We start from the raw sequence: 20,764 nt of genomic DNA, 5'->3' as shown, positions 1-20,764 counted from the left end.
CTTTCCCTGAATTTGTCTGATATGTGCTGCTATTTTTTGGCATCCACCATTTGCTTTGAAAACTTCAGCTCATTTTCAGAGTCAGTTAAGATTTCGTCAGAGTCTCGGGCTGTCTTCCTGGCTCTTCTGCCTGCGGGAATATGTCTGAGGGAATGTGACACGACTACGTCTCAGCTGGACTTTTCATCGCTCAGAGTCTGGTAACAGAGCCCCTAAAATACAGCCCTGGGGACACGTCCAAGGTCAAACGCACAAACTGGGTGACAAGCATGGACCAAAGGGCGCAACCTCATGTGCAAACCTGCGTGAAGCTTGTGATGTCAGCAGGTCAGAGCGTCTGTAAAGCAGCAAGGGGAATGCGCGGTACTAACAGCCCCGAGAGCCTCTGCAGGAGACGCGGGGTCTCTGTGCACGCGCTGCACCTGTCAACTCCGTCCTTCCCCGCAGGCAGCAGCCAGCATCTTGTGTGCCGCCTAGAATAATGAAGGAGCTGGAAAAGCACACCAAGGAAACGCATTCAGGAATCGTTTCATGTCCAGGAAGCGTTTGGGAAGACGTGGGCTGGCGAACCTCAGCCCCCCCGGAGTCTTGAGGATAAATACCACGTGTTCCAGACGCAGGCCACGGTAGGGACCCCACGTCAGCTGCCCGAGCCGACCCTGGACCTCACACCTGGGGGCGTTGCTGGCCGAGCAGTCGAAGGGGCAGAGGGCCGAGTCAGGGGTTGGGGCAGCGGGGACCGTAGGACACACCACGCCTAACCTTCCGGGTCTCCCCACTTCACTCGGGTAACAGGCCATGTCCCCCCCCACCGTGGCCCAGGAGACCCCAGGGACCTGTGAGCACTCAGGTGCTCCAGCCACGTGGCCTCCTTTTGGCTGTCTCTGGAACATTCTGGATGCTCTGTAGGGCCTTTGCACAGCAGAGCCCTGGTCCCCTTCTCCACATGTGCACGGGCCTCCTTCACTCTCTGGGATGTGCTCCCAGGCACCCTTTTCTGGAGGCAGCCCTGACCCCCAGGGACGGGACATCCTGGGTCCCGCCTGCCTCCCTGATGGCCCCTATCCCACCCGCATGTGGGTTTTTTTGTGTTAAGCTTCCTAGTCGGGTAACATCTCTGAACACCCCACCTAACTGCACACTTAGTAGGTTGATTATTTATTACTCCCTGCCCCTCTATCATAGGTGAGCCTGGGGACGTGGGGGGGCCTGTGTCCATCCTACAAGTGTGCCCCTCGGGAGCTCTTCCAGGGCAGGGAGATTAGCTGAGCCCTGCAGCCAAGCCGGGGTCACTGGGGTCACCGATGAGGGAACGGTGGCGCCCGGGAGCCGCGCCGGCTGCCCTGGCTGACGAGGGCCACACCGCTGCACAGGGTTGATACACACTGAGCTGGCCGCTCCTCCTGACGGCACTGCTCTGGCCCGAACCCCCTGGAGTCAGTGCAGAGCCCCCGGTCAAGGGCTCAGTCCCAACAAGACCCCCCCCCCCACTTTAGATGTCAGTGGAAAGTGGAGTCCCCTGGCCGTGCCCACTTCTGGCTCACTTGGCTGTAAACTCAGGGGTTCCCATGACCACTCTGCAGGTTTGATGATTCTCCAGAATGACTCACAGAGCTCAGGAGAGCGCCATGCTTAGGGTGACAGTTTTGTTATAAAGGGTACAGCTCAGGAACGGCCAAAGGGAATAGAAGCAGGGGGTGAGGTCCAGGAGGGGCCCGAGCACAGGAGCTGGCGTCCCCGTGGAGTCGCAGTGCACCTGCCAGCCCCTCCCTTTACACGGCTATGCGATCCAGCCTGGAAGATCCCCAGCCCCATTCTGCAGAGTTTACATCCGGTGTCGTGATGCAGGCCCGAGCGATTCAATCACTGGCCCGTCCTCAGGTGGGGGGCGTGAGGCTGAGAGTTCCAGCCCTCTAGTCATGGGGTGGGCCACCCCTCCTTTGAAAGCATCTCAGGCCCACTCTGCATTGCCTTGTTGGCATCAACTCAGGTGTGGCCAAAAGGGCTCCTTTCACGCAGCAGTTTTCACACCTTTTTGAAGCTCTGTGCCAGGAACGGGGGTAAAGACCAGGTACATTCTTCGTCGTCTCATAGGACCATCCTTGCAAGGACACCGCTCTGCTCACCCGCCCTGGGGGCTGGCGGCTTGTGGCCCCCAGCGGTCACTGTTTATGGACAGCTGGTGGGTTAAGCAGGAATGCGTCCCAGCCGCCCTAGCAGGGAGGGAGCAGCCTAGGGGCAGGGAGGGAGGAAGTGTGGGTTGGCACAAAACCCAAGTCACTCAGTGGCCCTCCTTACCCGGGGCTGCACAGCCTCGGAGGCCACCATGGGCCGGCCACCAGCGGGGACCCCAGACGGTGGCCATGGCAGGAGCAGACACAGACTGTGCGGGAGGCAGACCAGGGCCCCCCAGACCTCTGGGCGCGGTGGCCGCCCTGCCCCCGCTCATCACCAGCAGGAAAGCATGGATTGGACCAAGAGACAGGAGGCTCGCTTATCACATTTATAGGAACTGCAAAGTTGGGAGACAGAGCTAATAAATTGATGGCAGAATCAAGATGTTTAAATATTTCAACAGGACTGAAGAACAGGATCGCATTTGCGCCACAGAACTGCAGTGCCTGGAGACGTGTAAAGAGCATCCTGTCCAAACTATCTGTTTTACCAATAAAAAAAAAAAAAAAGGTCCAGAGCGCTCCCATCATTTGCCCCAGGTTTTGCAGCAAGACGTCCCCACCTGGGAAGCGTCTTCAACCCCACCGGCCACGTTGGTTCTTTCTCCAGAACCAGGTGATGCTCAGGTGTCAGCATTGTCTTTACAGAAGATGGAATCACCAGGGCTGCAGTCGCCAGCCTGAGTCGGCATTTATTTCTCTTCCCATCTCAAGTTCTGCGTTCAGGCAATGGTCAAATCAAAAGCCTTCTATTTCTTCAAAGTCTCTCAAAGTATAGTATTAGGAGGGAAGGACAGAAGGAAGAAGGAGAGAGGGAAGGAAGGAAGAAAGGGAAGAAGAGAGGGAAAGAGGGAGAGAGGGAGGCACCCGCTGAGTGAGGGGCTGCCCTGAGGGAGTGACCTGGATTATTTCATTGAATTCTCACAACGACCCTACAAGGTGGGCACTGTTGATGCCCCACACGAGGACATGAAGGTGTGCAGTTTGCCCCAGTTGCCTCTGTACGCATTCCGCTCTGTACTCTGAGCTCCTGCCCATCTGGGTGGTGGGATGATGACACGTGTATACAGTTGTCCCCCCTTACCTGAGCGTTTGCTTTCTGCAGTTTGAGCTAATCTGTGGTCAAACGAGGTCCAAAAATATTAAGTGGAAGATTCCTGAAATAAACAACTCATGTGTCTTAAATCACATGCCGTTCTGAGTAACGTGAAATCTCATACCGTCAGCTCCATCCTGCCCGGGACGTGAATCATCCTTCTGTCCAGGCTGTCCCATCCGGTTGTCACTCGGTAGCCGTCTCGATTGTCCGACCCACAGTCACAGTGTCACAGTGCTTGTGTTCAAGTAACCCTGATTTTTCTTAATAACTGCCCCAAAGCGTAAGAGTAGTGATGCTGGCAATTCGGATCTACCAACGAGAAGCCAGAAAGTGCTTCCTGTAGTGAAAAGGTGAAAGTTCTTGACTTAATAAGGGAAGAAAAATAAATTGAATGATAAAGTTGCTAAGATCTCTGGTCAGAATGAATCTTCCATCCATGAAATTGTGAAGAAGGAAAAAGGGAATTCACGCTAGTTTTCCTATTACACCTCACACTGCAATACTTCTGGCCACAGTGTGCGATGAGCTCAAGTTAAGATGGAAAAGGCATTTAATTTGCATAAGCCATTTTGAGAGAGAGAGACCGCGTTCACGTAACTTCTATTACAGTATATTGTCATCATTGTTGTATTTCATTATTGTTGCTAATCTCTTACTGTGCCTAATTTATAAATTAAAGTTTGTCATAGGTATGTCTAGATAGGAAAAAACCATAACATATATCTATATCTTTAGGATTCAATACTAGCCAATGTTTCAGGCGTCTGCCGGGGGTCTAGGAACATACCCCTTGTGGATAAGGGGGCACAACTCTGTTGATACTTGAGTCAACTGGGGGGCCTCAGACTTGCTGAGAAATATACCTCCCCAGTGTGCACCTGCTGAAACAACAGTGCAGTCTTCTGTATCAATGTCTCCCTTCCCTCTCTCACCCTCCCCTCCCTCCCTCCCTCCCTCCCTTCCTTCCTTCTCTCTCTCTCACCACCTCCCCTCATAGACTGGACAATAAAAAAAAAGCCACTCGTCAGTGGCTATAATTTCTTTGCCAGGGTGACCATTCCGACCCCAGGATGGCTCCATGGGAAGATTCAGGAGGCGGAAGGAGGCGTGTCTGTGCGTCGGAGAGGTGGCCTCTGGACAGGTAGCAGATGTGCCAGGTCCAGAGGCCCGAGTCCCCTCAGCCCCAGATAAACTAATGAAAGTTTGTTGTTCGTGAAAGTACTCGCTGTGTCTAGAATCCAGTCGCACTGCATGTGGTCTAGTGCGTTGGACAGACTGATGTGCTGTACTGAGCACACGGGCAGAATCCGAAAACCCTGGCCCTACAGATCACCCACAGGGGACAGACACGCGTGTGCACACGCACACCCGTCGTTAGGGGTTCAGCTGGATAAGCTCAGTGGCAGTTAGAGGGCTGGGGGAGGGGCAGTGCAGGGTGTGTTTGGGGGCAGAGCTCCAGGAGGGTGTGGCCACCATGATGTCTCCAAGAGGGGGACAAGGTGCACGGGACATGAGGCCCCTCAGAGTGAAGAGACCCCAGCACTGCAGCTGTTCCCAGCCCGCCACAGCCAGCAAGGCTTGGGTACCCAACTGTGCCCCAGGGGATGCTGCCTCTCACCCTCCATACAATTTTGGCTTGAGCTAGCTTTTATTTTAAGTATTAGAATTTACTCCTTTTTTTAAACATCTTTATTGGACTATAATTGCTTTACAATGGTGTGATAGTTTCTGCTGTATACAAAGTGAATCAGTTATACATATACATATATCCCCATATCTCCTCCCTGTTGCGCCTCCCTCCCTCCCACCCTCCCTATCCCACCCCTCTAGGTGGTCACAGAGCACCGAGCTGATCTCCCTGTGCTATGTGGCTGCTTCCCACTAGCTATCCATTTTACATCTGGTAGTGTATATATGTCCATGCCACTCTCTCACTTCGTCCCAGCTTACCCTTCCCCCTCCCCGTGTCCTCAAGTCCATTCTCTAGTAGGTCTGAGTTTTTATTCCCATCTTGCCCCTAGGTTCTTCATGACCTTTTTTTTTTTTTTTTTTTTTAGATTCCATATATATGTGTTAGCATACGGTATTTGTTTTTCTCTTTATGACTTACTTCACTCTGTACAACAGACTCTAGGTCCATCCACCTCACTACAAAAAACTCAATTTCATTTCTTTTTATGGCTGAGTAATATTCCATTGTATATATATATGTGCCATATCTTCATTATCCATTCATCTGCTGATGGACACTTAGGTTGTTTCCATGGCTATTGTAAATAGAGCTGCAATGAACATTGTGGTACATGACTCTTTTTGAATTATGGTTTTCTCAGGGTATATGCCTAGTAGTGGGATTGCTGGGTCGTATGGTAGTTCTATTTTTAGTTTTTTAAGGAACCTCCATACCGTTCTCCATAGTAGCTGTATCAATTTACATTCCCACCAACAGTGCAAGAGGATTCCCTTTTCTCCACACCCTCTCCAGCATTTATTGTTTGTAGATTTTTAGATGATGGCCATTCTGACTGGTGTGAGGTGATCGCTCATTGTAGTTTTGATTTGCATTTCTCTAATGATTAGTGATGTTGACCATTCTTTCATGTGTTTGTTGGCAATCTGTATATCTTCTTTGGAGAAAGGTCTGTTTAGGTCTTCTGCCCATTTCTGGACTGGGTTCTTTGTTTTTTTGATATTGAGCTGCATGAGCTGCTTGTAAATTTTGGAGATTAATCCTTTGTCAGTTGCTTCATTGGCAAATATTTTCTCCTATTCTGAGGGTTGTACCTTTTCTTCTTGTTTATGGTTTCCTTTGCTGTGCAAAAGCTTTTACGTTTCATTAGGTCCCATTTGTTTATTTTTGTTTTTATTTCCATTTCTCTAGGAGGTGGGTCAAAAAGGATCTTGCTGGATTTATGTCATAGAGTGTTCTGCCTACGTTTTCCTCTAAGAGTTTGATAGTGTCTGACCTTACATTTAGGTCTTTAATCCATTTTGAGATTTATTTTTGTGTATGGTGTTAGGGAATATTCTAATTTCATTTTTTTACATGTAGCTGTCCAGTTTTCCCAGCACCACTTCTTGAAGAGGCTGTCTTTTCTCCATTGTATATTCTTGCCTCCTTTATCAAAGTTAAGGTGACCAAATGTGTGTGGCTTTATCTCTGGGCTTTCTATCCTGTTCCATTGCTCTATATTTCTGTTTTTGTGCCAGTGTCATACTGTCTTGATTACTGTAGCTTTGTAGTATAGTCAGAGGTCAGGGAGCCTGATTCATCCAGCTCTGTTTTTCTTTCTCAAGATTGCTTTGGCTATTTAGGGTCTTTTGTGTTTCCATACAAATTGTGAAATTGTTTGTTCTAGTTCTGTGAAAAATGCCAGTGGTAGTTTGATAGGGATTGCAATTAATCTGTAGATTGCTTTGGGTAGTATAGTCATTTTCACCATGTTGATTCTTCCCATCCAAGAACATGGTATATCTCTCCATCTATTTGTATCATCTTTAATTTCTTTCATCAGTGTCTTATAATTTTCTGCATACAGATTTGTCTCCTTAGGTAGGTTTATTCCTAAGTATTTTATTCTTTTTGTTGCAATGGTAAATGGGAGTGTTTTCTTATTTTCACTTTCAGATTTTTCATCATTAGTGTATAGGAATGCTAGAGACTTCTGTGCATTAATTTTGTATCCTGCTACTTTACCAAATTCTTTGATTAGCTCTAGAAGTTTTCTGGTAGCTTCTTTAGGATTCTCTGTGTATGGTATCATGTCGTCTGCAAACAGTGACAGCTTTACTTCTTCTTTTCCAATTTGGATTCCTTTTATTTCTTTTTCTTCTCCGATTGCTGTGGCTAAAACTTCCAAAACTATGTTGAATAATAGTGGTGAGAGTGGGCAACCTTGTCTTGTTCTGACCTTAGTGGAAATGGTTTCAGTTTTTCACCATTGAGGATGATGTTGGCTGTGGGTTTGTCATATATGGCCTTTATTATGTTGAGGTAAGTTCCCTCTATGCCTACTTTCTGGAGGGTTTTAATCATAAATGGGCATTGAATTTTGTTGAAAGATTTCTCTGCATCTATTGAGATGATCATATGGTTTTTCTCCTTCAATTTGTTAATATGGTGTATCACATTGATTGATTTGTGTATATTGAAGAATCCTTGTATTCCTGGGATAAACCCCACTTGATCATGGTGTATGATCCTTTTAATGTGCTGTTGGATTCTATTTGCTAGTATTTTGTTGAGGATTTTTGCATCTATGTTCATCAGTGATATTGGCCTGTAGTTTTCTTTCTTTGTGACATCTTTGTGTGGTTTTGGTATCAGGGTGATGGTGGCCTCGTAGAATGAGTTTGGGAGTGTTCCTCCCTCTGCTATATTTTGGAAGAGTTTGAGAAGGATAGGTGTTAGCTCTTCTCTAAATGTTTGATAGAATTCGCCTGTGAAGCCATCTGGTCCTGGGCTTTTGTTTGTTGGAAGATTTTTAATCACAGTTTCAATTTCAGTGCTTGTGACTGGTCTGTTCATATTTTCTATTTCTTCCTGGTTCAGTCTTGGCAGGTTGTGCATTTCTAAGAATTTGTCCATTTCTTCCAGGTTGTCCATTTTATTGGCATATAGTTGCTTGAAGTAATCTCCCATGATCCTTTGTATTTCTGCAGTGTCGGTTGTTACTTCTCCTTTTTCATTTCTAATTCTATTGCTCTGTGTCTTCTCCCTTTTTTTCTTGATGAGTCTGGCTAATGGTTTATCAATTTTGTTTATCTTCTCAAAGAACCAGCTTTTAGTTTTATTGATCTTTGCTATTGCTTCCTTCATTTCTTTTTCATTTATTTCTGATTTTTATGATTTCTTTCCTTCTGCTAATTTAGGGGGGTTTTTTGTTCTTCTTTCTCTAATTGCTTTAGGTGTAAGGTTAGGTTGTTTATTTGAGATGTTTCTTGTTTCTTAAGGTAGGATTGTATTGCTATAAACTTCCCTCTTAGAACTGCTTTTGCTGCATCCCATAGGTTTTGGGTAGTCCTGTTTTCATTGTCATTTGTTTCTAGGTATTTTTTGATTTCCTCTTTGATTTCTTCAGTGATCTCTTGGTTATTAAGTAGTGTATTGTTTAGCCTCCATGTGTTTGTAGTTTTTACAGATTTTTTCCTGTAATTGATATGTAGTCTCATAGCGTTGTGATCAGAAAAGATACTTGATATGATTTCAATTTTCTTAAATTTACCAAGGCTTGATTTGTGACCCAGGATATGATCTATCCTGGAGAATGTTCCATGAGCACTTGAGAATAAAGTGTATTCTGTTGTTTTTGGATGGTATGTCCTCTAAATATCAATTAAGTCTATCTTGTTTAATGCGTCATTTAAAGCTGTGTTTCCTTATTTATTTTCACTTTGGATGATCTGTCCATTGGTGAAAGTTGGGTGTTAAAGTCCCCCACTATGATTGTGTTACTGTCGATTTCCCCTTTATAGCTGTTAGTATTTGCCTTATGTATTGAGGTGCTCGTATGTTGGGTGCATAAATATTTACAATTGTTACATCTTCTTCTTGGATTGATCCCTTGATCATTATGTAGTGTCCTTCTTGGTCTCTTGTAATAGTCTTTGTTTTGTCTGATATGAGAATTGCTACTCCAGCTTTCTTTTGATTTCCATTTGCATGGAATATCTTTTTCCATCCCCTTACTTTCAGTCTGTATGTGTCTCTAGGTCTGAAGTGGGTCTCTTGTAGACAGCATATATACGGGTCTTGTTTTTGTATCCATTCAGCTAATCTGTGTCTTTTGGTGGGAGTATTTAGTCCATTCACATTTAAGGTAATTATCGATATGTATGTTCCTATTACCATTTTCTTAATTGTTTTGGGTTTGTTATTGTAGGTCTTTTCCTTCTCTTGTGTTTCCTGCCTAGAGAAGTTCCTTTAGCATTTTTTGTAAAGTTGGTTTGGTGGTGATGAATTCTCTTAGCTTTTGCTTGTCTGTAAAGGTTTTAATTTCTCCATCAAATCTGAATGAGATCCTTGCTGGGTTGAGTAATCTTGGTTGTAGGTTTTTCCTTTTCATCACTTTAAATATGTCCTGCCACTCCCTTCTGGCTTGCAGAGTTTCTGCTGAAAGATAAGCTGTTAACCTTATGGGGATTCCCTTGTATGTTATTTGCTGTTTTTCCCTTACTGCTTTTAATATTTTTTCTTTGTATTTAATTTTTGATAGTTTGATTAATATGTGTCTTGGCATGTTTCTCCTTGGATTTATCCTGTATGGGACTCTCTGCTTCCTGGACTTGATTAACTATTTCCTTTCCCATATTAGGGAAGTTTTCAACTATAGTCTCTTCAAATATTTTCTCAGTCCCTTTCTTTTTCTCTTCTTCTTCTGGGACCCCTATAATTTGAATGTTGGTACATTTAATGTTGTCCCAGAGGTCTCTGAGACTGTCCTCGATTCTTTTCATTCTTTTTTCTTTATTCTGCTCTGCAGTAGTTATATTTCCACTATTTTATCTTCCAGGTCACTTATCCGTTCTTCTGCCTCAGTTTTTCTGCTATTGATCCCTTCTAGAGAATTTTTAATTTCATTTATTGTGTTGTTCATCGTTGTTTGTTTGCTTTTTAGTTCTTCTAGGTCCTTGTTAAACATTTCTTGTATTTTCTCCATTCTATTTCCAAGATTTTGGATCATCTTTACTATCATTATTCTGAATTCTTTTTCAGGTAGACTGCCTATTTCCTCTTCATTTGTTAGGTTTGGTGGGTTTTTACCTTGCTCCTTCATCTGCTGTGTGTTTCTCTGTCTTCTCGTTTTGCTTGACTTATTGTGTTTGGGGTCTCCTTTTTGCAGGCTGCATGTTCGTAGTTCCCATTGTCTTTGGTGTCTGCCCCCAGTGACTAAGGTTGGTTCCATGGGTTGTGTAGGCTTCCTGGTCAAGGGGACTAATGCCTGTGTTCTGGTGGATGAGGCTAGATCTTGTCTTTCTGGTGGGCAGGTCCATGTCTGGTGGTGTGTTTAGGGGTGTCTGTGACCTTATTATGATTTTAGGCAGCCTCTCTGCTAATGGGTGGGGTTGTGTTCCTGTCTTGCTTGTTGTTTGGCATAGGTTGTCCAGCACTGTAGCTTGCTGGTCATTGAGTGGAGCTGGATGTTGGTGTTGAGATGGAGATCTCTGGGAGATTTTCACCATTTGTTATTACATGGAGCTGGGGGGTCTCTGGTGGACCAGTGTCCTGAACCTGGCTCTCCCACCTCAGAAGCACAGCCCTGATGTCTGGCTGGAGCACCAAGAGCCTGTCATCCACACGGCTCAGAATAACAGGGAGAAAAAAAGAAAGAAAGGAAAAGATAAAATAAAGTTATTAAAAAATAAAACGTAATTATTTTAAAAAATTGAAAAGTAATACAAAAGCAAAGAAAGAAGAGAGCGACTATACCAAAAAACAAATCCACCAATGTAAACAAGCGCTAAAAACTATACTAAAAAAAAGAAGAAAAAATGGACAGACAGAACCCTAGGACAAATGGTAAAAGCAAAGCTATACAGACAAAATCACCTACAGAAGCATACACATACATACTCAGAAAAAGAGAAAAAGGGAAAAAATATATATATCGTTGCTCCCAAAGTCCACCTCCTCAATTTGGGATGATTGGTTGTCTATTCAGGTATTCCACAGATTCAGGTACATCAAGTTGATTGTGGAGCTTTAATCCCCTGCTCCTGGGGCTGCTGGGAGAGATTTCCCTTTCTCTTCTTTGTTCTCACAGCTCCCAGGGGCTCAGCTTTGAGTTTGGACCCGCCTCTGCGTGTGGGTCGCCGGAGGGCGTCTGTTCTTCGCTCAGACAAGACGGGGTTAAAGGAGCCGCTGATTCGGGGGCTCTGGCTCACTCAGGCCAGGGGGAGGGAGGGGCACGGAGTGCGGGGCGGGCCTGCGGCGGCAGAGGCCGGCGTGACGTTGCACCAGCCTGAGGCCCGCGGTGCATTCTTCCGGGGGAGTTGTCCCTGGATCCCGGGACCCTGGCAGTGGCGGGCTGCACTGGCTCCCCGGAAGGGGGGTGTGGAGAGTGACCTGTGCTCGCACACAGGCTTCTTGGTGGCGGCAGCAGCAGCCTTAGCGTCTCCTGCCTGTCTCTGGGGTCCGCGCTTTTAGCCGCGGCTCGCGCCCGTCTCTGGAGCTCCTTTAAGCAGCGCTCTTAATCCCGTCTCCTCGCGCACCAGGAAACAAAGAGGCAAGAAAACTTTTCCCCGTACTCCCTCCCGGCTAGCCGTGGCACACTAACCCCTGCAGGTTGTGTTCACGCCAACCCCAGTCCTCTCCCTGTGCTCCAACCGGAGCCCGAGCCTCAGCTCCCAGCCCCCGCCCACCCCGGGGGGGGGGAGCAGAGAAGCCTCTCGGGCTGGTGAGTGCCGGTCAGCACCGATCCTCTGTGCGGGAATCTCCCCGCTTTGCCCTCCGCAGCCCTGTTGCTGTGCTCTCCTCCGCGGCTCCGAAGCTCTGCCCCTCTGCCTCCCGCAGTCTCCGCCCGCGAAGGGGCTTCCTAGTGTGTGGAAACCTTTCCTCCTTCACAGCTCCCTCCCACTGGTGCAGGTCCCATCCTTATTCAGTTGTCTCTGTTTATTCTTTTTTCTTTTGCCCTACCCAGGTACGTGGGGAGTTTCTTGCCTTTTGGGAGGTCTGAGGTCTTCTGCCAGCGTTCAGTAGGTGTTCTGTAGGAGTTGTTCCACTTGTAGATGTATTTCTGGTGTATCTGTGGGGAGGCAGCTGATCTCCGCGTCTTACTCTTCCGTCATCTTGAAGCTCCTCCCAGAATTTACTTTTTGTACCAAAATATTTCAGCCATAAGAATATTGAAAATATATTTAGCAAGTTTTCATTTGCTTTTGATTAATTCTAATTGAACTGATAGCTTTGCAGTCTGGAAGGTGCCCAGTGGTTCCGAACACAATATTTTGTGGAATAAGCTGTAATCCGTGATCATTGCCACACTCACAACGTTCCTATTAATCTTATTTCAAGTTACAAAAATGCGAGGCTTGTTTCCACACTTCTATTTTTAACTAATGAAAATTTATTACAAAGAAATCCTAATTATACCCTTTGGAGTGTAATTCAATGGCAAATCCACTGGTAATTTTCTCTTTTCAAAATTCCGCATAATTGCATAAGAAGCTAAGAATGTAAGTTCTCCTGCAATAGTTGGTCTGTAAATAAGATTCCCTAATGGGCTGAGCAAGCAGGTTTTTTTCTTTGCACATTTTGCATGAGGTTTGATTAACCCACGTTATAACCCTGATGCGTGAAACCCTTGTTAGACGTAGCACATGGGATACCACGTTCTCATAACGTTCCCAGATTGGTAACCTGCGTATTTTCACAGCACCCTGGACAGAGGTGGAAAAGCTGCAGATTTGGTGGGCGTCAGGAGGTGGGGCTGCCCTGGTTGAGTCGTTAAGTGACTGTATGAGCTGAACGGGCCGTCTCCTTCTCCCGAAATGCGGGAGTGCAGATGTGCCCAGGTCCTGTGTATCACTGGCCTCTGTCCCTATGTGCCGGAGCACCTTCCCAGTGGTGACAACCACAGATGTCTCCAGACACTCTGCCAAAGTCCCCCAGGAACAAACCACCCGGGCCTGAGCCCTGATCTTGACCTACATCAGAAAACCCGGATGTGCGTGGCGTGGGCACCTTCAGCCCTGCAATTCCCGGGTTGAGGCTGGTTTTGCAAAGAGGGGGGGAAGCGCCAGGCTTTTGATGTGTGTGTGCCCTGCTGTTCGGGACCTCCAAGCACTTAGGATGCTGTCGCGGATGCAGGAGACACAAGGTCCTGGTGCTTCCCAGCGGGCTGCTCTTCAGGTTTGACAGCCTCGCTTGACCTGAGCGCATATCAGAAAGGTGGCCTCAGGATCAAGTTTGCACCAGCCTGTTGAAGTCTCTGCCCGAGGGCCCAGGTCCTGGGGGCGGGGTGGGGGGGGCGGGCGGGCAGGGCTAGGCCAGGAGGAGGCCCCGCAGAGGGGTCTGGATGTCTAAGCAGGGCTGCTCTCTGGGCGGTGGAGGTCCAGTCTGTGTATCCTGGCTGAGAACAGGCTGCCTGGGAGGAGACCGGGGGTGGGGCTGGGCAGACCCTGCTCCCAGGTTGGGGAGCGAGACGGACAGGAGTGGGGGTAACACGTCTGCATTTGGCCAGATGACTTCTTCCAGCAGCAAACGTCAAGGTGCTTTAGAAGGAGGTTTCCAGATGCTTTCAGAAGAAGGTGTAGAACCATAAAGAGACCTATCAAATGGCCAGTTAAATAAAAGATGCAAATTGCCAAGCCGGTGCTTCGTCAAAGCAGCCTCTCTCCTTCCTCCCCGCCGCCCTGCCTGGCCCCTGCCCTGGGTCCGCGCCAGGCCCCCCTCCTCCCTGCCCCTTGGGTCCGGGCCGTGGCTGCGTCCACCCCTGTGGAGGGGGACGGACCGGCTCTGGGCTCACGTTGCCCAGCTGTCCCCGTCCCTGTACCGATCGCCCAGGTGGCATCCCGTCTCCCCGCTGTCACTGAAATCTCCCTCGCAGGTTAGACGTCGGGACAATGCTATCTGTCCCCTGAGTGTGGATAGAATAGTCTCCTCATAAATGTCTTCCATGCATTTATCCGAAATGAAACAGTATCTGAAAACAAAAGCAGAACCAGGTAGAAGCTCCACCGCTTGGTTCAAGTGACAGGCTCACTCCGTTCCCTCGGGTGATGACTGGTCTCTGGCGGTGAAACGGTGAGGGACTCACAGCCTCCTTCCTGGTGGCCCAGCGGGGTGCCCTCGGCCCTCAGGCTCCCAGCGCTGCCTTCCCTCCCAAGAGCGTCCATCCTGTTAGGGCTTCAGTCTCAACTTTCTGCCCCAAAGGCAGCAGAGCTGTTTGCATCCCAAGAGCAAAATCTCTGCTCTGTTGGGCTGACTGTTCCAGGCTTTGCAATGTGTCCAAAGAATCCTTGCCCCTTACAGGGTTACCAGAGGGTTTTGAAAGCTTGCAGTGAGAAGCAGTTGGGTCTCCAAGGTCACGCCTGACTCTCTGTGTCTTGTGCCCTGAAGGACGGAAGGCCACGTGAGTCCCGAGCCCGAGGAGGCGGAGAGGAAGGACACGGGTGCCAAGACGCCCCCGCCCCAGATCCTTCTGCCCCTGGAGGAGCGGGTGACCCACTTCCGAGACATGCTCCTGGAGAGAGGGGTAAGGATGTTACATGATAGCAGCCCTCAGTGGGAGTGGCTGAGCTACTGTCCCCCAGCCCAAGACCCCTCCCCTTCCTCACCGAGCCCGCAGTCACGCTGCCTGACATTCAGGGGCCACGTGATGTGAGGCCAAAGCAAAGGAAAATGAATCCTGCCTCTTGTCCTAAAAGGGAAAGGAGGCTTTGAAGGGTGTGATGCATCGCGGGGTAGCTGTCGCCACCTGTCCAAGGAAGTGGCTGAGAGGTGAACAGGTGTGGGTCACCTGGAAGGGACGGTCCCCGGGACCATGTGGAGAAATGATTGGTCTGTGTTGATGGCCTTCCTGCTGGAGCCCTGCTGGCTTCTGGGTTCCGCACCCCCAGAGGGAAGAGCCCTCCTGTTCACTAGGGGAGGGACTCATACGCCTCTGGATCAACCCAACGGTTTTCGTACACCTGGGATGTCTTAATTGTAGTTGACTTCTGAATCTCATTTTGAATTGAGGAGGAAAAAACAGTTTATAATTGAATCTCCTTCCAATGACTTGTAGTTCCTGTTTTGGCTTTTGGGTATGAAATGAGCCCGATACAATAGTTTAGCCCAGTTGGATTTCTTCATAAAATGAGACCGAACGCAGAAGGCAGTAATAGGAGCCGGTGTGTAATGATAATTATAATGAACACTGTAAATGGCCTTGGGAATTCAAAAGCACATTCCCTCTGCAGTCAGCACCCACCCAAGGCTGCTTCCTGCGCGGCCTCTCCCAGAGCAGGTGCAGCTGGGAACTGAGTTGGGGGGGGCAGTCTGGAGAGACCTCCTCTACCCCAGAGCAGCGGGTCTGAGTAGTGCTGGCACCTGGGCAGGGTGAGGCCCTGGGGCTACAGGGAAACTAAACAGTGCCAGCACTTAAGAATTAGGAGTAAGAAGGAGATTATCTCAGGCACCTTCCGTGGAACCTCTTTTCCTCTGCACCATGAATTTTAATGCATGCATTGCTCTATCTGTCTAGAGACTCACTCAAAAATAAAATACAGCCCTTGGCACAAGGACCTGGAAGGAGAAGTAGGCTTGTGAGCTTAAAACTGCAATGCAATGGATTAAGCCTATACTCACATATATGCCGAGTAACCCAGAAGTGCAAAATGGGAAGACCGCGAACACACACGCACGCTGGAGTGGTCCCTGGTGTAGATGGAGGACGTGTTTTTGTAAAAAGACATAATTTTAAAAACTATATTTACTTGGCTAAAATTTTATTTTTAAAAAAAGACTCCCTCCCCATGCAACTTTCCTTTTTTTTTTACCAAGACATAGAGATGATTTGATTAAACAAATCCTGCAGGATGAAATAGCCTTGAAACAACTGACTCTCTTGTGAGAGGTGTGTCTCTGTATGTGTGTGTGTGCGCCTGTGAGTGTACATGCTTGTGTTTGTGTGTGTGGTGTGGGCTCCCTGCCCGACGCACCGAAGACTCCGCACGGCAGTTGGGAAAGGGCTCCGGCCGACCTCTCCCTGCGCCCATTGCTCGGCCCTCGCCCCCTTCTCAGCCTTCCCACTTCAACAGCAGAGACGTGCTGACAAAGCCAGTGTCACTACCTGGCTAAGGAGAGGAGGCCAGGAACACAGGCCGGGGCTCCGAGCTCTGGCCGTGCAGCCCCTCTGTTCCTACAGCGGAGAAATGGGTCCAGTGCCCGCGTTCCCTTCTCCAGCCACCCCGGGAAGATTCTGCCAACAGGGCATTGACTCCATGTAGATGTCGTCACTGCCACTCGACGGGGTTGCTTATTCCGTGGCTGTCAGTGTCCTCCTGGTCCTGGAGGCTTGTACCCAGTGTCACCACCGGTCACCATCCCTGGTGGCCGCCCTCAGCTGTCTCACAGCCCGCCTCACCCACCTTCCACTCTTGGCACGGGGTCCCTTCCCTGGCAGGCCCTCCCTCCCTCGCCCCCTGGCTGCCCAGCTGACACGTGATGCCACACGGCTGCTCAGTGTCCCTCCCGCGTCGCCAGGTCACCACGCTGGCTCGCAGCTCCTGGAGACGCGGGACTCTGCAATGCGCCGTTGGGTTCCCAGGGCCCGGCTCCCAGGAGGCGCTCAGTGATTTCCCAGGACTCCCTTCGTGTCCGAGCTCTGGTCTTGCTGCACGTGCCCCGGGCTGGCCCAGCACTGATCCCGGAGTGGGCCCGTGAGCCTGGATAAGGGGGTTTATCTCCTGGAGCAGCTGCCGTTTCTGTTTCCCTCTCCCCCACTCGTGTGGCCCCAGAGCGTCTGCACGACAGGGCGTATGGCATCACTCGTGTGAAAGTGATAAAGCAGATTCCTCTGCCCGCAGAGCCACTGAGAATACGACTCTCTTCTGCAAACCCATTGGGAGGGACACTCCCGAGTTTTGCTGCCACACCTCTTCCGATTGCAAGGACAGTGCAGAAATATTCATAATTCCGAGTATCTGAGTGGACCCAGCCAGTCTGTCCCAGTGGAATTAACTGGGCGGCATGGCCCGTCCTCCGTGAGACGTGATGGCCTTGTGAGCATTTGAGAAATACATGCAGCATCCCTCTCATCAACGTCTAAGTTTTCCACCTCTTTGTTTTGGAACCAACCAGGCCCATGTTACCGGCACAACATCAGACTAAGCCACGTGGGAGATTGGGGCCGCCGGAGACGCCTCCCTCTCCTTCCCAAGGATGTGAGTCTCTGACTGTATCCCAGTGGCCTCAGCTGAGCAGTTTTACTAAGGAGATTGTCAGTGTGTTCTTGTCTCGTTGAGGTGGCTGATTCCATTCGCCCACCCATTCCATAGGTACTCATGCGTGATCCTCAGCAAAACACCCTGGGAATGGGAGGCACCAGCTGCAGTGTTCTGGGTTTTCTCTGGAGAGAGACTGGGGTGAGCCTAGACCCCTATCTCACAAGGGTTTCAGAAGAAGCCCGTATGCCGTTCACGAAGAGAAAAGGCCAACCTGAATGCACACTGATGTCGTAAAGCAAAGCCAGCATTTAGGACTTTTGTTGTTTCTGTTTTTGTTTGTTTGTTTGCGGTACGCGGGCCTCTCACTGTTGTGGCCTCTCCCGTTGCAGAGCACAGGCTCCGGACGCACAGGCTCAGCGGCCATGGCTCACGGGCCCAGCCACTCCGCGGCATGTGGGATCTTCCCGGACCGGGGCACGAACCCGCGTCCCCTGCACCGGCAGGCGGACTCTCGACCGCTGCGCCACCAGGGAAGCCCCATTTATGACTTCTGGACTTTATAAAGTCCAACAGATTCCATGAGTCACTCATGCTCAAGAGGGCTTGATAGCTAAGCTCATCAGATTTCCAGTTGCTTAAAAATGAGGCCGAGAAAGGTCACTGTTTTCATAGGTTGGGTGATAAATAAGATTTTTTCATTGCATTTGTTCAGGGCTTCAGCTCAGAAACTCATGTGCTTATAGAATGATGGCACTAGGTGTGTGGATTTCTAGTAGTTTAAAAAGGGCATGGTTTGGGGCATTCCATGGGGATTATGGCTTGGGGAAGGGGCCTTCGGTTTTGTGGTTTTGAAATGTGTAAGTGGTAGGTTTTGTCTTTATATTGTTTCACTAGTATAAACCACAGTAGGGCTTTCTTTAAACTTTGGTCTATAAAGAGGCAGGATTCATTGAGTAGCAGAGGATTAATTTAACCCTGTCTATTTAGATAAATGCATTAGAGACATTTTATTGAAGGTGTCTTCCTTCTGCAAAGTATCCCTTGGAAGTGGCTTTCCCAGGCACCAAGAAAGAAAGACTCTTCCATAACCCTGGACCTTGATTCAGGCACTCCAGGGTCCCTCTGCGGGTGACACCCAGCCAGCTTCCCTGCAGCGGGCAGCCTTGGGGAGACTGACTGGCACAGAGGCCAGCTCTGCAGCTGAGACCCCTCGACTTGGGTCCAAGTCTGTGTTGATATATGGAACCCACAGGCCGCAGGCCCTCGCCAGCCCAGCCACGGTGGTCTCTCTCTGCACTAAGACAGGCACCCACCATGAGGTTTCTGGTGCAGAGTTGGTCCAAATGAAGGAGAGGTTCTTTACCAGGTGTCCTCCCACCATCAGGGAAGCTGCATTTTCTCCCATGTGGCAGGAAGACCCCCTCCCTGGTGGGGGATGGCCGGCGCTCCTTCACTCAGATGCATAAGTGGTGTTGCCTGGAGCTGTAGCGGCACTTGGGCCGAGACATATGAGGGAGGGTTTCGGTCACCCGCAGGTGCAGGTACACATCACAGGTGAGACGGCTCTGGAGGTGAGGTGCCTGAGCCGTAGCTCTTGAGTTGTGGACACCCGCAGGGTCTCTTCCACGAGGTGAATCTTTGCTCCTTGGGAAGCTTATGTGCTTCATGTTCCAATGACAGCTCTTCAAAGCCTCACCAGGCACATACAACTAATAAAACAGAATCGTGCTCTCAAAAGAACACGTGCTCATCGTAGGAAAATGGCAAAACACAAAGAATAGAAATAAGAAAAACATCACCTGAAGCCCCACCCCAGTTATTATCATCAATGGGTACATTCCTTCCAGTCTTTCTTTCTAAAAACAGATTTTAAAGGAATAGCGAGAATAAACATTTGTATTATACAGTATAATCAAGATTGAACTATAGTTGAACATGGCTGAACCAAAGTTTTTTAATATAGTCAATTTCATAAGGTTCAACCTAACTTATACATTTGTCCACTGTTTTCTCCTTTTACCCATTTTTTAAATATTACTATAAACCTTTGGAAACATTTCTGATGAGGGTATAGTAGCCAATTCATTGTCAGTTCAAAAATCCCTTTTTTCATTTATTTAGTTTATTGCCCGGTTTTGCTAGTTTAAATAATATTCTGGTGACCATATCGATGCCTTAATGTTGGTTTTTTTGTGTGTAGGATTGTTTCCTACACGCTGTCAACATTTGACCTATATTACCAAATTGTTTTGGGAAAAGTCGTTTTCTTACAATGTATTCCCCCAGCGGTGTTTGACCAGCGTGCTCCACCAGCACTGAATAGTAAGAAGTACAAATATTTACTGTTGGTTATTTTTTGAATCTCATTCTTCTTTACCTTTGATTTGGCTTTTCTCTTGGTTTCTATGCTGTGGTTTTTCTTTCCTGAATTAACTCTTACGGCCTTTGGCGATTCAGCTCTGCAGATATTACTGTGGTCACCTCTCTATTAGTGAGTAGATGGCGGTCTAATCATGAAGATGACCTTGGGGGAGTTGTGGACCACCCGCTCTAATGCCTGGAAAGGGGTTATAACTGTCCCTAATGTGAAAGAAAAGTAAGTAAAATTAGCTGAGATACGGTGGAATAACAGTACAAAATTTTATTTATCAAATCAAAATACCAACAAAAGCGCCAAACTTGGCAAAATACCATGAGTACTGGGAGTTGAAGGTGGGAATCGACATGTCCCAGAGTTTGGGGGAAGTACGCAGCCCCTTTCTCACTTCTGGATCACCTGTGGGTCACCTGGCTCACCTGCGCTCAGGGGAACCTTCCACATGCCGACCACTCCCCCCTTTAAATTTAGAGATTGAGCATCTCCAGGGGCAGTGCTCCACCAGGGAGGGTGGGAGCGGGAGGTAAACCCCCACGTCCCCACCTTCGGTGGGATGAATTGCAGGCAGATTCCAGCGTGTTCTACATGAGTCTCCATGGTTCCCTGGGGACACGGCGCCCTGTGGTCCCCCAGGGCCACCTGCCCATTTATGCACCATCCTTGGTTCTTCTCCCTCCACGTGTCAGTGTCCTGCACGCCTGACATCACCTCCCCAGTGCGCCGCCGTCACCCAAGCTCCCTTCTTGCGGCTGCTTCTAGATGATTGTGGAGATGACACCGCCTCCTGTCCCGGATGAGCCAGGAGCACAGTCTGCTCACTTCATCCTGTGCTGTGTCCACCTCAGGCCACCTTTAATTGTCAGGAGCTCCAGAACCAGAAATAGAAGACACAGCTGTGCGTTCCAGGAAATTGGATAAAGAGGGTAATGGCGTGAGTGCTAATTACAAGCAACACGCCATCTGTCATCAGCAGAGCCTCCAGGCGGCGTGGAGGACAGAGCAGAGGATCAGAGGATGCTGCACACGTCCTCACACGTGATCCGCAGTGTCAGGGCGGCGGGGTCTGGGCTCTCAGGAGGGTGGCCCCGCAGGGAGAGCTAGTGGGCAGGGAGGGGGTCTGGACTCGGGAGGGGTGGGGTGAGCACCGACGGAGGGAGGTGGTGTTGGGGCGCAGGTGGTGGCTGGAGGCAGAGAAGCCAGGAGGGCAAACCTGGGCAAATGCACGGAGGGGCTGTGGCCACGGTC

At 49.0% G+C, this 20,764-nt stretch overlaps 1 protein-coding gene across 1 annotated transcript in view; it reads left to right on the top strand.

Annotated features, from left to right (window-relative positions):
- TCERG1L (transcription elongation regulator 1 like) overlaps positions 1-20,764 on the top strand; it is a 204,091-nt gene that overhangs the window by 170,225 nt on the left and 13,102 nt on the right. Inside the window, exon 10 of the mRNA XM_032608658.1 lies at positions 14,333-14,468. Within this exon, the coding sequence (XP_032464549.1) occupies positions 14,333-14,468 (136 nt within the window). The remainder of the gene's footprint in view (positions 1-14,332; positions 14,469-20,764) is intronic.

This window comes from Phocoena sinus, chromosome 16, assembly GCF_008692025.1.
Source record: "Phocoena sinus isolate mPhoSin1 chromosome 16, mPhoSin1.pri, whole genome shotgun sequence".
NCBI classification, from domain to species: Eukaryota; Metazoa; Chordata; class Mammalia; order Artiodactyla; family Phocoenidae; genus Phocoena; species Phocoena sinus.
The sequence above is the reverse complement of the archived record's forward strand: the minus strand, read 5'-3'. Positions and strand labels throughout refer to the sequence as shown.